The sequence below is a fragment of the Gorilla gorilla genome, chromosome 7 (genome assembly GCF_029281585.2).
Source record: "Gorilla gorilla gorilla isolate KB3781 chromosome 7, NHGRI_mGorGor1-v2.1_pri, whole genome shotgun sequence".
NCBI lineage: Eukaryota > Metazoa > Chordata > Mammalia > Primates > Hominidae > Gorilla > Gorilla gorilla.
Window position 1 is genome coordinate 126428790 of NC_073231.2, and position 18546 is coordinate 126447335.

General features: G+C 41.4%; 1 protein-coding gene across 1 annotated transcript in view; it reads right to left on the reverse strand.

Moving 5' to 3' along the window:
* The window catches only part of SNTB1 (syntrophin beta 1), a 270601-nt gene that overhangs the window by 35605 nt on the left and 216450 nt on the right, over positions 1-18546 (reverse strand). The window contains exon 4 of the mRNA XM_019032405.4: positions 3768-3907. Coding sequence (XP_018887950.2) covers positions 3768-3907 — 140 coding nt within the window. The remainder of the gene's footprint in view (positions 1-3767; positions 3908-18546) is intronic.

The window sequence follows — 18546 nt, forward strand, 5'->3', positions numbered from 1 at the left end:
GTTTCTATTGTGGGAATGTCTCAGAATCTGAAGATAACCTTCATGGATGAGACCGTGGATGCAAAGTACAGAAAGCAATAGTGATTGGGCCGAATTCTCATGGGCCCCAAGGCACAGCCTGAGTCTTTGTGTGCAGTTAAGGATGTTTACATTCTGACTATTGAGGTTTTTTGTTTTTGTTTTTTTTTTTGAGACAGAGTCCCACTCTGTCACCCAGGCTGGAGTGCAGTGGTGTGATCTCAGCTCACTGCAACCTCTGCCTTCCAGGCTCTAGTGATTCTCCTGCCTCAGCCTCCTGAGCAGCTGGGAACCACAGATGTGTGCCACCACACCAGGCTAATTTTTGTATTTTTAGTAGAGATAGGGTTTTGCCATGTTGGCCAGGCTGGTCTCAAACTCCTGATATCAGGTGATCTGCCCTCCTTGGCCTCCCAAAGTGCTGGGATTACAGGCATGAGCCAGCATACCTGGCTATGATTACTGCGGTTTTATTACAAAGCTGTATTGTACTTTAGTAGCCATTCTGCCAAACATTTTGAAGCTTGAAAGCTTCAAATGTTAAATTACTTTTAAATTTTATTTTTTAAAGGTGATCTAGGCCTGGTTCCTCGCCCCTGAAAACCTCCTCTATTCACCTCTGGAGCCAATAATTTCTATCTTTAGCTCCCCACCTCCCCGGCCCCACCCCCGCTGCTGGTCTTCATTATCAATCACGACTGGAAGTAAGAAGGATTTTTCTGGAATTTCAGCTCTATTCACTACTGGCATTTTAATCTTGTGTTAATTCTTGCTCTGCTACTGGGTTTCATTCTCCTCCTTGCAGCCAGCTGACCCTTGACCATAACCTGCTTGGCAGCTCAGTCCTTCCTAGATGAAGAGCCTACCTTATTTCTGTCTACATCTTGCTCAGATCAGATGCTCCAAAACCTCTGTCCACTATGCTTTGTCTCTTGGACCAAACTTCTTCCAGAGTTTGTCTCACATTGCTCAATAATTCATTCAACAGACATTCAAGGGCACAATATTCCCAGGCACTGTGCCAGGAAGGACACAAATATGACTTTATCATGCCTAGCTTGCAGGTAAAGAAACAGGTGTAGAAGGAATACAAACAGCTCACTGTCATAAAGCACAAACAAAAAGAGCTGGCAAGAGAAGTCAGGCCTGGGAAATGTCAGCTACTTGAAAGCAAGACTTGAGTTTGATTCATTTCTGTTTTTGGGATATAAGCTTTCAAAGACAGGGACAAGGATACAACACATTAAAACTATTTCAGGCCAGGTGCAGTGGTTGAGAAGAACGTCCATAATCCCAGCACTATGGGAGGCCGAGGCGGGCAGATCACCTGAGGTCAGGAGTTCAAGACCAACTTGGCCAACATGGTGAAATCCTGTCTCTACTAAAAAAACAAAACAAACAAAACAAACAAACAAACAAAAATTAGCCGGGCGTGGTGGTGGGCGCCTATAATCCCAGCTACTCAGGAGGCTGAGGCAGGAGAATCACTTGAACCTGGGAGGCAGAGGTTGCAGTGGGCCAAGATAGTGCCATTGCACTCCAGACTGGGTGACAAGAGTGAAACTCTGTCTCAAAAATAAATAATTAAAAATCAAACTGTATTTCATGTCTTGGTTGCTGTGAATAATGTTGCAATGAACATGGGAGCGTAACTACTTCTTTAAGACCTTAATTTCAGTTCTCTTGGATATAGACCCAGAAGTGGGATTGCTAGCTCACATTAGAATTCTGTTTTTAATTTTTGGAGAAATCTCCACACTGTTTTCCAGAGTGGCTGCACCATTTTACATTCCTATCAACAGTATACAAGGATTTCCTTTTCTCCATTTTACATTCCTAACAACAGTGTACAAGGGTTCACATTTATCAAATGATAAACAACACTAATTATCATTTGTCTTTTTGACAATAGCCATCCTAACACACATCCTAACCACGTCCTTACTGTGGTTTTGAATTGCATTTCTCAGATCATTAGTGACATTAAACACCTTTTGGACATCTGTATGTCTTCTTTGGAGAAATGTCTATTCAGGTCCTTTTTGAATCAGTTTTTTTTTCTTTTTTTGCTATTGAAATGTAAATCTTTATATATTTTGGATATTAACCTTTAATTAGATATGAGGTCTCCCATTTCATAAGTTGCCTTTCCATTTTGTTGATTGTTTCCTTTGCTATGCAGAAGCTTTCTAGTTTGATGTAGTTCCATTTATTTATTTTTGCTTTTGTTGCCTGTGCTATAGGTGTCATATACAATAAATCATTGCCAAGGCCAATGTCAAGAATATTTTTCCCTATGTTTTCTTCTGGAAGTTTTACAGTTTAGGATCTTACCTTTAAGTCTTTAATCCATTTTGAGTTTATTTTTGTGTATGGTGTAAAATAGGGTTCATTGTTTTGCATATGAATATCCAGTTTTCCCAGCACCATTTATTGAAGAGAATATCCTTTCTCCATTGTGTATTCTTGGCACCCTTGTCAACAGTCAGATGACCACAAATGGGTGAATTTATTTTTGGGCTCTGCAATCTGTTCTACTGGTCTACGTGTTTTTATGCCAGTATCATAAGGTTTTGATTATTATAGGCTTGTAATACATTTTGAAATCAGGAAGTGTGATGCCTCCAAAGGTCCGTCTATAGATGAATGGATAAAGAAAGTGTGGTATTTACATATAATTCAATACTATTCAGCCTTAAAAAAGAAAGAAATTCTCCCATATTTGACAACATGAATGAACCTGAAGAACATTATGCTAAGTGAAATATGCCAGACACACAAGGACACACACTACAGGATCCCATTTATATGAGGAATCTAAAATGATGAAGCTCGTAAAGCAGAGAGTAGAATGGTGGTTTCCAGCGGGGAGAGGGAAATGGGGATGTGTTGGCCAAAGGGCACGAAATTTTTGTCATGCAAGTTGAATAAGTTCTAGAGATCTACTGTACAGCATAGCGCCTATAGCTAACAACATGGTATTATATACCTAAAAGGTTGCTAAGAGGGTAGATCTTATGCTACATGTTGTTATCACAAAAAATAAAATATAGAGGAAGGAGGAAATTTTTGGAGGTGATGAGTATGTTTATGGTATAGACTATGATGATGGTTTCATAGGTGTATATTTATCTCCAAATTTATCAAATTGTATACATTAAATATGTACATAATTTTGTATGTCAATACCCCGATGAAGTGCTTTTTAAAGACATATTTCACATGAATAATAAATGTGCACTGAAGGACCTGAAAAACCGAGCCTGGCAGCCACCCTTCCACAGGAAGCATCATGGAACTGAGAAATAACTTGTTATGAGATTTCCTGCTGAACAAGCCTTAAAAAGCACAGTGGAGCATTCCCATATAACGTTCTTTTGTGCCACCAAGTGAAGACCCTTGCTTGGTGATTCTACTTGGACTTCAAGACTACAAACATATATGTCCAGTTCATTTCAAAGGGAATGAGATGGAGACCCAGGACGGCGGCTAGATGAGGACCATCTCGCAGATGTCACCGTTTCTTGATGATGGACGAGTATTTTGTTCTTTGTCTCTGTGTTGTTGCTTCATGTTTGGCCATAAATGATCATTAATCTATGTGGCTGAAAATGTGTGGCTATATTCTTAAGGAGCTCTCAGCCCCTGCTGCAATAGTGAGCAGTAATATAACGTGTTGAGCTAATTGTAATTCATTAAAATAGAATCCACCTGCAAACACATCATACCAAACACAAGGCCATGGCTACCTGGTGGCAAGAAGAGGGTATGTGTGAACTGGGCTGAACCAGGCTTCCTTCCTCCGTGGCATGCTGTCATAGATTAAAAGGTCTTTCTCAGTCAGCACAACCAGGGCTGGTTTCCACTGTTTCTCGCTCTCCCCTGGCACCTGAAAAAGAAAGCAGAGAACTGTCAAATGACAGCCTGAGGAAAGGATGATTATGAGAAGTTGGCATCCCCCTAATCAGAGGACTCAGCAATACATTGAGTGTCTTTTGGTTTGGTTGCAAAATCAAAATGGAAAGAACCTTGTCTTTATCCCATGCTTCCTGATCCTTGAAAATATCTGTTGTCTCAAGGGCCCTGAAATGTTTAGTCAGGACAGCCAAGAAGCAGCCCAGCTGCCACACATCTGTCACTGTTTCTCACCTGCCAGTCAGCACTGAATCTTTATTTCATAGTGGGAGGCAAATGTCTGGGGGAATAAGTACTTCCAGCTGATTCACTGGTACAGTAGCATTTTTTTAAATTATGAAATGGTAAGGTCTAAAAAGTTTTTGAATAAATATCTAAAGGCTCTGAAAAATGTACTATGGTGGCAAATGTCTACCCAGACAGAGTGAGGTATCACAGCCTCTTTCCCTAGTCTTTTGCTCTTAGATTGGTTCTGTGATTCAGGCATCATCTTGAAACTTCTCTGGTTCTGTTGAATGTCCAGTTCCATTCACCACCCATAATTTATTAACTCAAGGGTTGAGATGACCTGACAGGAATGTGAAAGGATTGTGATAGTCATCAGTAATGATTGGACCAGATGATCTCTGAAAACCCTTCTAATCTGGAGAATCTGTGTAGCTCAGCTCTCATCTCATGAGCCATCCCTTTGGCCTGGTGTTTGCCCTTCCCAAACTTCCTATATGTTCTTCTGTCTATAAAAATGCTCTCCTTCCCATTTGATGGGCCCTAGGATACATCTTTAAGCTCGGTTTAAAAACTCAGTGAATGCTCAATTCTTGCTACTCAAAATATGGACTATGTTCCAGTAGCATCAGCATCATCTGGGAGCTTGCTAGAGTCTCAGGCCCATCCGGATCTGTTGAATCAGAGTCTGCATTTTAACAAAATCTTCAGGCAATCCCTAGGCTCATTAAAGAAACACTGCTCCAGATGAGGTTAAGATTGCTTTTGACACTGACAACTATCAAAGATTTAATGTTGTCATAATAAGTCACAACTCAAAAATCTATTCAGAATCAAAGAAAATTAGACAGTAAGCTAAATAAGTGATAAAGCTAATTTCTTCCCTTTCTAGTCTTATTATTACTTTATCTTAAGTGACACAGTGGAATCCGTATAGAGATAGAAGCATGTGTGTAGCTCTTGCTTTAGGCTAACACCCTAGTATGAGGAATGAGTGATCAAAGTAGAGAAGATTTACAGAATGATGTACGACTTGAGTTCTGTAGGTCCTACGTGTAGGCTGCCTAAATCTGAGTCTGTTATTTATTGCCTGTGTGACTCTGGTCAAGATATTCTCTGTGCTTCTATTTCCTTACTGATAAGGATAATATCATATACAACAGTGGTTTTGAGTGCTGACTCGGGAGCTAGCAGGCCTGAACACAAATTTGTGTTACCCAGTTTACTAGCTGTGGGGGTCTTGGGCAAGTCAACTAATTTCTTTGTATCTCAGTTTCTGGATCTGTAAAATGAGAAATAATAGTACCTATAGCAGAGGGTGGTTGTGAAGATTAAATGAGCTAAAATTTGTAGAAATGCTTAATACAGTGCAGAATAAGCATCATGTAAGTACCTGTTAAGTAGCACTTACCTCATCATGCTATAGTGGTGATTGAGACAGTGTGTGTAATGTGTTTGGCATGGTAGCTGGCAGATGGTAACGCCCTCAGTAAAACACAGGATGGGGAAATTGTGTCAGACACCAATTTTTGAACATGTCAAAAATGGTGTCCTTTGGAAATGGCATCACTATGACAAGGCAATGACTTTCCTTGGGAAAAATTATAAGACAAGCCAAAAATAAGCTTGGTGCTAACAATTTCAATACCTTTTCTTCCCATCCTTTCCAAAGTTCTCCCAGGAAGAACTCATTTCTTGATGATCACCTTTATATTTTAATGCCTCCCTTCCAGCAATTCCAAACAAAAACTGTGCTTCTGAAGAAGTGCCCTCCCCCACTCCACTGCTGTAAAGCTATTTATACTAGAACATGAATGACTGTTGATATATTCCTCACTTTGTGTATTTTATGCATATTTTAAAAGCTAGCTTTAGCTTGTTGCTTTTGTAAAAGGACTTTTTCCAACAGAACAACAGCATCTTCAATAGATCAAAATGAATTGTTAGAGAAGGCAATGTACCAGACCCTGCAAGGTGAATAGAGTATGGTCTCAAGGCATAAAGTGTTTGGGGCGGGGGGAAGGGGGTTCAGAATAAATTTTTTCCAGCTTCTACATTAAATTTAGTAAATTACTTTGCCAGCTCATTAAATAGGACTGGAGAAGCTACAAATGATCCTCCCAAAGTGACTAGCTTACTTACCTAGTCAGATGCAATCCATTAACTTTGACCAGAATCAGTCATTTAAATGTGAAAGCAACTAAGCATCATTCTTCAAAAACAATATTAAGTTTACAAAATAAGACTCAACAGTAAATACCAACAGTATAATGCAGACTTCTCTACTGGTGGAATCACAAACTCACCCATGTGTCAAGTGGTATATGTAGGTTTAAATAGTCCCAAAGCCCTAAAACATTTTGCAGTCTATTGAAGAGCGCTGTGTGGATATGGTAAACTCTGCTGTGAGAATACGTGGAGTGGGCACATTCCACTATTCCTGTATGCAGAGCTGTTATTTTAATACTAATGTAAATGCTTAGAGGTAGAAGGCTGGCTATGGGGACAAACAACTTTCCAAAGGGGGGAAAAATCATGTGGAAGAACAGGGATTTGTTTGTTTTGTTTTGAGATAGAGTCTTGCTTTGTCGGCCAGGCTGGACTGCAGTGGCGCGATCTCGGTTCACTGCAAGCTCCGCCTCCTGGGGTTCACGCCATTCTCCTGCCTCAGCCTCCCAAGTAGCTGGGACAACAGGCGCCTGTCACCACGCCCGGCTAATTTTTTTTTTTTTTTTTGTATTTTTAGTAGAGATGGGATTTCACTGTGTTAGCCAGGATGGTCTCGATCTCCTGACCTCATGATCTGCCTGCCTCGGGAAGAACAGGGTTTTAAAAGCCGTACCTTGTGCTACATACGCTTCATTATTTCAAGCCTTTGAAGACCAATTTTTGTCAGGCTCAAATATTGGTGCTATTGTTCTAGTGACAACGTGCATTACAAATCCAGCTTTCCTGGCACCCAAAGGTATTCTGATATGAATACGACAGTTTTGGAGATGTGTCTGCATTTTGTTAACACATGACTCCTGAAACAGATGTGATTTCCATCTCTGCCTGGCTTCCTGCCTTGAGTGCTGCAGTCAGTTTCTCAAGAACTGATCAGATTTCTAATGAAGAAGGTGAAGAAAGGCAACAGGGGAATAAAACATTCAATTCTGAAATTATTCTGAAGCACAACTTTGGTGAGCTGAGTCGTGTCCCTGTAATCACTTCCACAGAGCATGAGAGGAAAGGTTTACAAAATGGCAAGAATTTGAGAGATGGTGGTAAGAAGTAATTGGTAACAATTATGGAAGTGTCCTTAATTTGAGACAGGTCTCCCAAATCATCTGGGTCAGTGGCTTCCAAACTCTTTAAATTCAATGATCTCTCTGTTCAGATGAAGTCACAAGTCCTAGAACAATATGTAAAAGAATTGGACGGGCGAGGTAGCTCAGGCCTATAATCCCAGCACTTTGGGAGGCTGAGGTGGGCAGATCGCCTGAGGTTGGGAGTTCGAGACCAGCCTGGCCAGCATGGTGAAATGCCGTCTCTACTAAAAATACAAAAATTAGCCAGGTGTGGTGGCGGATGCCTGTAATCCTAGCTACTCAGGAAGCTGAGCCAGGAGAATCACTTGAACCTGGGAGGCAGAGGTTGCAGTGAGCCAAGATCGCGCCATTGCACTCCAGCCTGGGCAACAGAGCGAGACTCTGTCTCAAAACAAACAAACAAACAAACAAAAAACAAACAAACAATTGAAAGAGACTTTATATGGGGTTGCCTCCCAGTGGGGATCTTGGCCCCTCTGAGACTTTATGTCTTCATCCTAGCACCACCCATGCCTCTAAGTGGGGTTGCTACTAATCTTTGGAATATAGTTTGAAAACTGATCTTGTCTCTTCTAAAATATCTAGAATCTGGCAGGGCACAGTGGCTCATGCCTATACTCCCAGTGCTTTGGGAGACCAAGGTGGGTGGGTGGATCACTTAAGGCTGGGAATTCAAGACCAGCCTGGCCAACATGGCGGAAACTCTGTCTCTACTAGAAATACAAAAATTAGCCGGGCATGGTGGTGCATGCCCTGTAGTCCCCAGCTACTTGGAAGGCTGAGGTGCAACAATTGCTTGAGCCCAGGTGATGGAGTTGCAGTGAGTCAAGATTGCACCACTGCACTCCAGCCTGCGTGACAGAGTGAGACTCTGTGTCAAAAAAGAAAAGAAAACAAACAAACAAACAAAAAACCTAGAATCTTCACATTATTTCCAAAGGGACAGTTTTACCAGAACTTTCAGTGCCTTTTTTGTGGGTTCTTCCAAAGAAAAGAATGATACTGTTGTCACTTAGGCAGAATTGTAAGGATTAAATGAATTCATGCATATATAGGATTTACAAAGCTGTCTTACAGACAGTAAACAGGCAATCCTTAAAAATCATAGCTATTTTTTACTATTATATTAAGGTAATCTCGGAGAGTGCACATCAGATTAAAGATCTGAGTGAGCTTGGGCAAGAATTACTTGCCTTTGCTGGGTCAAAATTTCCTCCTCTGCCAAATGATGGGGTGCGACTAAATTATTGCTAGCACCTCCTCAACTTCAAAATCCAATCATCTGTTTAAGTTTAAAGTTATCTGCTACTAGGCTGGAACTGCTTCAGCTACTGGGATTCTTGCTTTACAGCTCTTTGTTCAGTGCACTCTTTTCCTGAGGCAAAAAGCAATACGGGGGGTCTCTTTTTCTCGCTTCATACCAACTCACTCTTCCTAACATATTTACTTTCCACCTTCTACTTGAGCACGCATGGCAGGAAGGGCTCACAGTCTTTAGAGCCGAACAGCGTGTCTTCAAAATCTGGCTTTGCCACTTCCCAGCTGAGGGATGTGAACAGCTTACTTAAGTGCTCTAAGCACTTGTTCACTGATGTGTCACATGCTGCGGATGGCCTCCCATGCACGTGTCTTTGAGGATCAAATGAGACAATGTATATAAAACTTCCTACATGATGGGTACGCAAAATGGTAAACTGCCCCAGTTGCTCACCTCAAGACACTGTTTCCCCCAGCTCCAATGAGCAGGAAGGAAGGTCTAGATGTAAGGGACAGAGAACACAAAGTGAAAAGGTTCACGAAGGAAGAAGGGCCATCATGGCTTTTGTATTGAAGATCGTGTTTATCTCGACAACTTTTTAATTGAAGTCTGTTTCGCCTCAGGTTGCTAGGTGTTTAGCACAAAGGACAAGCTATCGGTGTAATAATAATAATTAGCATTGATCAACTTCCAAATGCTTTACAAACATTAGATAATTAATCCCTGCATCAACTCTCAGGGAGGCTGATAAAGAAGAGAAACAGCATTTAAATGTGGCCACAGGCACATAGGGACAGGGCTAAGCAAGGCCACTCAAATCTCCAGCTCTCTTCTAGCTTGCCCTGAACAATCCCCAGGACCCAGGAATCAGGAGTCAGACAAGACATCTAGAGCTGGTTGGCATGCTGGCTCACGTCTGTAACCCCAGCTACTTGAGAGGCTGAGGCCCGAGACTCATTTTAATCCAGGAGGTGGAGGTCACAGTGAGCTGAGATTGCACCACAACACTCCAGCCTGGGCAACAGAGTGAGACCCTGTCTCAAAAAAAAAAAAAAAAAAAAGAAAAAGAAAAAGAAAAAGACATCTAGGACATCTAGAGCTGAATGCAAAGGAGAATGAAAAGGAAGAAAAGGCAAAGGAGAATGAGAAAAAAGGCCAGAAAAAGAAGAAAAGTGCTCTATGGGAGCCTCAGCTTTCTAGGACTAACTTCTCTCTTCTCACAAGCTGTCTAGTACCAGGATCACCTGCTGAATTCAAGATTGGTGTCAAGAGGGGAGCAGAGGCCAGGCATGGTGGCTCACGCCTGTAATCCCAGCATTTTGGGAGGCCGAGGTGGGCAGATCACCTGTGGCCAGGAGTTTGAGACCAGCCTGGCCAACATGGTGAAAACTCGTCTCTACTAAAAATACAAAAATTAGCGGGGCATGGTGGTGCACGCCTGTAGTCCCAGCTACTCGGGAGGCTGAGGCATGAGAATCGCTTGAACCTGGGAGGCGGAGGTTGCAGTGAGCCGAGATCGCACCATTGCCCTCCAGCCTCGGCAACAGAGTGAGACTCTGTCTCAAAAAAAAGGAGAGGAGCAGAATGAGTGATGTATCATGTGGATGGATGTTAAGATAATGATGAAAAATAAAGTAAGGTGAAAAGGATGGCAAGAAAAATATGGTCTGATCATGGGACACTAAAGAGCATGTCATTTTAATTTTTATTTTTACTTATTTATTTTTTTAGACAGTGTCTTGCTCTGTCTTCCAGGCTGGAATGCAGTGGTGCCACCTTGGCTTACTGCAACCTTTGCCAGCCTGGCCAATAAGGTGAAATCTCTAGTAAAAATATAAAATTAGCCAGGCATGGTGGCACATGCCTGTAATCCCAGCTATTTGGGAGGTTGAGGCAGGAGAATTGCTTGAACCCGGGAGGTGGAAGTTGCAGTGAGCCAAGACTGCACCACTGCACTCCAGCCTGGGCAACAAGAGTGAAACTCCATCTCAAAAAACAAAAATAAAAAACAAACAAAACAAAAAAACAATAGCAGAACACGCATTCATGTCAAGTACACATAGAATTAACAAGATAGACCGTACTCTGGGCATTAAATCTAGTTTCGATAAGTTTAAATGTATTCAAGTTAAACAACGTATGTTCTTTGACCAAAATGGAATTAAATTAGAAATCAATAATGGAGATCTATGGAAAATAAAAACACAACATATCAAAATCCTCAAGATGTTGCTACAGCAGGACTAAGAAGAAATGGGCAATTAACGCCAATATTAGAAAAGAAGAAAGGATTCAAGTCAATGGTCTCAGCTTTCACCTTAACAAACTAGAAATAGAAAAAAAAATTTTAAATCAAAATAAGCAGAAAATAGGAAATAATAAAGACCAGTGCAGAAATCAATGAAAATGGAAACATGAAAGCATCAGAAAGTTCAACAAAACCAAAATCTGTTTTTTTGAGATCATGATCAATAAACCTCTAGCCACCCAGACTGACCATGAAAATGAGAGAGAAGACACAAATTATGAATATCAGAAATGAAATGAGTTCATGTCCTTTGCAGGGACATGGATGAAGCTGGAAACCATGATTCTCAGCAAACTAACACAGGAACAGAAAACCAAACACCGCATGTTCTCACTCATAAGTGGGAGTTGAGCAATGAGAACACATGGACACAGGGAGGGGAACATCACACACTGGGGCCTGTCAGGGGATGGGGGACAAGGGGAGGGAGAGCATTAGGACAAATACCTAATGCATGCGGGGCTTAAAACCTCGATAATGGGTTGATAGGTGCAGCAAACCACCATGGCGAATGTATACCTATGTAACAAACCTGCATGTTCTGCACATGTATCCCAGAATCTAAAGTAAAATTTAAAAAAATGAAACAGGGGACATCACTACATAGTCTGCAGATATTAAATATAAGACTGGGTGTGGTTCTCTCATCTATAATCCCAGTGATTTCGTAGGCTGAAGTGGGAGAATTGCTTGAGGCCAGGTGTTTCAGAACAGCCTGGGAAACATAGTGAGATCCTCTTTATAAATAATAATATTAATAAACATAGCATTAAATGTATGATAATGGGATGTGTGAAGAATTGACAAATTCCTTGAAAGACAAACTACTAAAGCATATTCAAGAAGAAATACTGGAACAGCTGGGGATGGTTGCTCACGCCTGTAATCCTAGCACTTTGTGGGGAGGCTAAGGTGGGGGGGATCACCTGAGGTCAGGAGGTCAAGACCAGCCTGGCCAACATGGCGAAACCCCATCTTTAACTAAAAATACAAAAATTAGCCAGGCGTGGTGGTGGGTGCCTATAATCCCAGCTACTCCTACTCAGGAGGGTGAAGGAGGAGAATTGCTTGAACCCAGGGGGTGGAGGTTGCAGTGAGCCAAGATCGAGACACTTCACTCCAGCCTGGGTGAAAGAGGGAAACTCCGTCTCAAAACAAAATAAAACAACACAAAACAAAACAAAACAACACACACACACACACACACACACACACACACACAAAACTGGAATAGTACTATCTCTCTTAAAGAAATTGAATCGGTAGTTTAAAATGTTTCTCCCCAAAATACTGAAGGGCCAGATGACTTCACTGAAGAATTCTATCAAATAGTTAAGAAATAATACCAATTATATATAATTCTTTCAGAAAATGGAAGAGTAGGGATACTTCCAACCCATTCTATAGACTAGACTTACGCTGATCCAAAATAAGACAAATATATTACAAAAATAGAAAACTGTAAACCAGTACTCCTCACGAACATAGATCCAAACTTTCTAAACAAAATTTTAGCAAATTGAGTCTGAAATTATATTTAAATGGTAATACATCATGACTAAGCAGGGATTAATCCAAAAAAGCATTACTGTAGCTATCTAATAACAAATTAAAAATCAATCAATACTTAAAATACTTTAAAAAGTAAGGACAAAACCCAACATCTCTTTCTGATTTTAAAAACACTCAGCAGGTCTGGCATGGTGGCTCACGCTTGTAAGCCCAACACCTTGGGAGACCGAGGTAGGTGGATCACTTGAGGTCAAGACCAGCCTGGCCAACATGACAAAACGCTGTCTCTACCGAAAATACAAAAATTAGGCCATGCACGGTGGCTCATGCCTGTAATCCCAGCACTTTGGGAGGCCGAGGCGGGCAAATCACCTGAGGTCAGGAGTTCAAGACCAGCCTGGCCAACACTGTGAAACCCTGTCTCTACTAAAAATACAAAAATTAGTTGGGCCTGGTGGTGGGTGCCTGTAGTCCCAACTACTTGGGAGGCTGAGGCAGAATTGCTCGAACCCAGGAGGCAGAGGTTGCAGTGAGCCGAGATCGCACCACTGTACTCCAGCTTGGGTGACAGAGCGAAACTCCATCTCAAAAAAAAAAAAAAAAAAAAAAAAAAGTGTAGTAATTTAGAAGGAGCAGTTAGGAGAAAAAAGTTTAGGGAAAATGTAATATATTTGATTTTGAGTCATTTAAAGCTGGTGATTTAAAAATCTACATGACAGGGAAAGAATTCTCTCTATCAAGGGAGGAAAGGGCTGAGGGAGTGAACATGTATGACAGTCTACTCTGATGAGCCTTATTGTGGGTTAAACTGTGTTCCCCCAAATTCATATGTTGAAGTCCTGACCCCAGTACCTCAGAATGTGACCTTATCTGGAAATAGGGTCGTCGCAGATGTAATTAGTTAAGTTGGGATGAGGTCATATTGGAATAGGTTGGGCCCCTAATCCACCATGACTGGTGTGCTAATAAAAGGGGAAAGGTGTACGCAGACATGTACACAGGGAGGAGGCCACGTGAGCATGAAGGAAGAGACCAGGGTGATACGTTTCCATGCCAAGGAATGCCAGAGATTGCCAGCAATCTGGTGGTGACCTGAAACTAGGGGACAGGCATGGAACATATTCTTCCTTACTTCGTCAGAAGGAACCAATCCAGCTGACACCTTAATCTCCTAATTCTAGCCTCCAGAACTGTGAGACTATACATTTCTGTAGTGTAAGCCACCCAGTTTACGGTGCTTTGTTATGGCAGCCCTAACAAGGGCATTCGAGTCCTATGCTGTAGTTCACCACTCTTAATCCTTTCAGCAACACTTTAAGGTATTTATTATTATCCCCATTTACAGAAGAAGAAACTGTGGTTCTGAGAGGTTATATCCTGGCTAAGCATAGGCAGTTAGAATCATAAAGCCACTCATGTGGCTCATGTGTGGAGCTCAGCTGGACTGTCTCCTCTCAGCTGGAGTGCACAGGCCCAGCTCAGTGCAACTGTGCAGCAGGCCGTGCTTCTCTTTGGAGCTCTTCTTTCTGTCGTTCTTTCCTGCCTCCTGGCATGTGAGGCTTCACTCAGGCCAGATGTCAATATTTTGATCCAAATATCTAAATTTCCCTCTTAATAATCAAAACTCTTTATTCCCCAAGCCTCACATCTGCTTAAAGTAATTCAAGACTAAGGTGGAAATGAGTCATAACCCTTAATATGTTGTTCCAGTAAGATACCTTTCTATTTATAACAAGTAGCTGGGGCAAAATTGGTCCCTTATGTTTACTCTTTATTGCACAATTGAAGGGCTAGTAAATGAAACATAGTCTGTTCTCTAAAGGAGGTGAAACATTTCCATCATTCTATCAATTCAGTTTGCATGATTCTGTTACTTTAGCAAATCCTGTTTTTTTTGCTGGTGTTTTTTGCTCACCCCAGGGCAGATGTTTGCAAGTTTCTAAAAGAGTGAAGCCAATGTAATACGCTGTGCAGTTTAAAATCAAACATGTCATATGTTTAACAACATATAACATGAATACAGTGGGTTATGAAACAGCATTTGAATAACTACCAAAGTTAGGCTATGAAACAGCATTTGCAACTCCCAAACTTTTCGAGATATTTGTAGTCTAGGAAGTTAAGTGGCTCTTGACCTTTCCAGCTCATGGGATAGAAAACACTGGACACAAAACACATCCCTTCAGCAGTGTTACACTAGCTATATTAACCACAGAACCTTCTAGAAAAGGAGTCATAAATTCATATTATTACAGAGCACCAGGTATACAAAGAGAAATAACCTCCATTTCACTTATGAGATAAACTCTTTTTAGGAATTAGCCAATTATTACCAAGAATGATTGTGGGCATGGCATTGCCAAATCTTCCAGTGTTTCAAGAGAAGCCAGGAATCCGAATGTTTTTATGTAAACTTTCCCTATGTTTAAAAGCTAGTGTATTCGTTTCCTATTGGTGCTGCAAGAAGTTTCCACAAACTTGGTGGTATTTGCTATCCTATAGTGCTGGAAGTCAGACGTCCTGAAATTTTGGTGTTGGCAGGTCTGGTTCTTTTTGCAGGCTCTGGGGAGAACCCTCTTCCTTGCCTTTTCCTGCTTCCAGGTCCCCCACGTTCCTTGGCTCATGGCTCTGCATCATGTTACCTTTTCTCCTGCTGTTTGTGTCACCACGTCACCTTCTCTTGCTTCTGACCCTCCTGCCTCCCTCTTATAAGGACACTTGTGATGACACTGGGCCCATCAGGATGATACGGGATCCTCTCTCCATCTCAAGATCCTAAACTTCATCGCATCTGCAGAGTTCCCTTTCCCAGGTAAGTCAACACATCACAGGTTCTGGGGGTTAGGATGTGGCCGTCCTTGTGGGGAACATTATTCTGCCTACCTCAGTTGGCAATGAGTTTAAGTTGAAAAATAACATATGGAGCGAAATGACAGGAAATATGGAATTTGCTTTAAAATCCCTCCTTTGTCCCTTCTAAAAATGGGCAGATGGGGGAAAGAAGGTAGATAAAATAGTGACAATTGTTGAAACTGGAGGTTCATTATTGTTTTTTATTTTCCTTCAGGTAAGTTTTAAGAATCCCTAAATGGCTGAGTATGGTCGCTCACACCTATAATCCCAGCACTTTGGGAGGCCGAGGCAGGTGGATCACCTGAGGCCAGGAACTCAAGACCAGCCTGGCCAACATGGTGAAACCCTGTCTCTACTGAAAATACAAAAATTAGCCGGGCGTGGTAGCGCGTGCCTGTAATTTCAGCTACTCGGGAGGTTGAGGCAGGAGAATCGCTTGAATCCGGGAGGTGGAGGTTGCGGTGAGCCGAGATCGCACCACTGCACTCCAGCCTGGGCAACAGAGCGAGACTCTGTCTCAAAAACAAAACAAAACAAAACAGACAAACAAAAAAAAAACCCAACAACAACAAAAAAGAAAACTAATGTTTTATGGGAGGAAATTTGTATGTGGCAGCTTTAAGAGTTCAGCACCTTTCAAAGTTATTGAGGCACAGTTCTCACAAATTATAAAGATCTCCACAATAATCCTCTGGCCCTAACCCACTACCCATTCCCCACTCCTTTACTAATTCCTTCTAGTTTTGAAAAATCAGCCTCTGGAAATTCTCACCTTGTGTGGGATGCCTGTCCTTTGTGTATCATGGTTCCAAACTTTATATATCCTTAGACCCTGTGGAATGACTGGAGTACAGTGGTGTTCAACAGATTCTTGCTGAACTCTGAGCAACTAAAGTCACACCTAGTCAACTGTGCCTTAGGCTCCCCCAGTGAATACTGTAAACCGTTTAAGCATCATTGTTTGAAGAGCTCAGAGGCCTGAGATCTATGTGCTCTCTCACGGACCTTCTTCGCCCACCCATGGCTCCAATTCCCATTTCCCTTCATTAGGTGTGAGCGGTCCATACTCAGCTTCCAGAAATGGATGAAAGGCTGCTTCTAATCTGTGAGCTCACAGATAATTAAATTAGCCTCCTCTCGATGTGGTGGGGGAAGCTATTTTACTTTCATTAACTCCACAGGGCCATTTCAATTAAAGTCTCTATTTGGTAAACAAGTTATCTTTGACTTACAGACTTTACTTCCTTAACTTTCAGGAAAGATGCCCTTTAAAGGGATGCTGATATGCAGAAATTGACAATTTTTTTTAAAAAAGCTATCTTTTGAAAGGGAGATAACATTATTGCTAACTCCAAAAACAGCAGGCTCTTTGGGAAAAAAAAATGTATGCTTCAACACGCTGTGTTTTGTTTTCAAAGGATAACAGGTGGGGTGTGTTTGTGGGCTTCCTTGTCTACTTTCTCATTTTATTGTTCCATCAAAAAAGAAAGCCAGAAGTTCTTTGAAGGAAGAAAATGTTAAAATGTAGGGAGTGTCTGGCCTCAACATCACACCAACATTTCCTAAACTCACAGCCTGGCATTATGGCTATTCAGTAATGTCAGACACCATAATACCATTTACTATATGAACAAAACATCAACATGCTTGCTTTCAGTGCGATCTACCAAAGCTTTATGACTAAAACCAACCAAAAAAAAAAAAAAACAAGAATTGATTTTAGAGAAATTGTAAAACTGTGTTCCAAGGACCAAGTGACAAACAAATTCTGAAGCCCACTTATCCTGCTTTAAACTCCTTCGTAAAACCTGCCCCAACTGGGAATAGTCGTTTTTTTTTTCCTCTGACTTCCTGGCAGCAAGGAGGGAGTCTAGTAGTAAGGACATAAATCTTATCTGACACTTCTAGTTTGCAACTCAGCTTAGTTATTTTCACTGTGATCTTGAAGAAGTTACTTATCTTCTCCATGCTGCAGTTTCCACATCTGTAAAATGGGGATATTACTTCTTCTCTGAGACTGTTAGGAGGATGGAATTAGATAATGTATTTCAAGGGTATTTCTCAAAATTTCATTGGTAGATTATCTGCTTCAGAATGAGTGGCGTTGCCAGTTACAAATTCAGAAGCCTGCTCCTTCTAGGATCCAATTATTCAAAAGTGCTGTGGGTGTCTCCCAGAAATCTAGATCTATAGGAAGGGGCCTGGGTAAGTCTTCTGCATACTATTGTTTGAGCATATCTGTAATAAGCATCAATTACCATCACTACCATCATAATGTATATACCACTCATTTTCTACCAGTGACCAGTCTCCTTGGATTCCCTGCCTTGTATCACTGGGTATTTGCTATAAATAGATTCTTGAATCCCTGATTCACTGAATCCTGGTATCCAGGAATTGAGACTACACATCTGTATTTATACACCCTCTTTTGAGGACTCTGATGTGCAGCCTGCTTTGGGAATCACTGACCCATGTAACTCATTCTGATACTGGATTATAGCCCTTTATTACTTAACCATTTAGCCAGTGTCTACAATACTATCATAAATGCTCACTGAGATCAGTTGACCTGAATAAAGGTACATCTGCCAAAGTAAACCTCCAAGCTATGATAAGCTCTGCTCAGGGATTTCCTCCTCCTCATTTCTTTCTAATGTTATATTTATGAACATTTGATTTCACTCACAGTAATTTTCCAAACTCTAAGTCACTAATGTACCACTGTCATGATTTTTGTTGTATCCACTTGTACTGCTATGGGAATTGCCAATTGCCCATCCATCTTAGTCAATCCTGGCTGCTATAACAAATTACCATAGACTGAGTTGCTTAAACAACAACATTATTTCTCACAGTTCTGGAGTCTGGTAAGTACAAAATCAAGGGACTGGGAGACCTGCTGTCTGGTGAGGGCCCCCTTCCTGGTTTGTAGATGGCTATATTCTCATTGTATCCTCATATGGTGGAAGGAGCTAGCTAGCTCTCTTGCCTCTTCTAAGAGAGGGGCATTCATGATGGGATAGTTCCTGTCAGGACCTAATGACCCCTCATGACCTAATGACCCGCCCTCATGACATAATTACCCTTATGCCCTCTGAGGCCCTGCTTCCAAATATCACCACATTGGGATTAGCATTTCAATA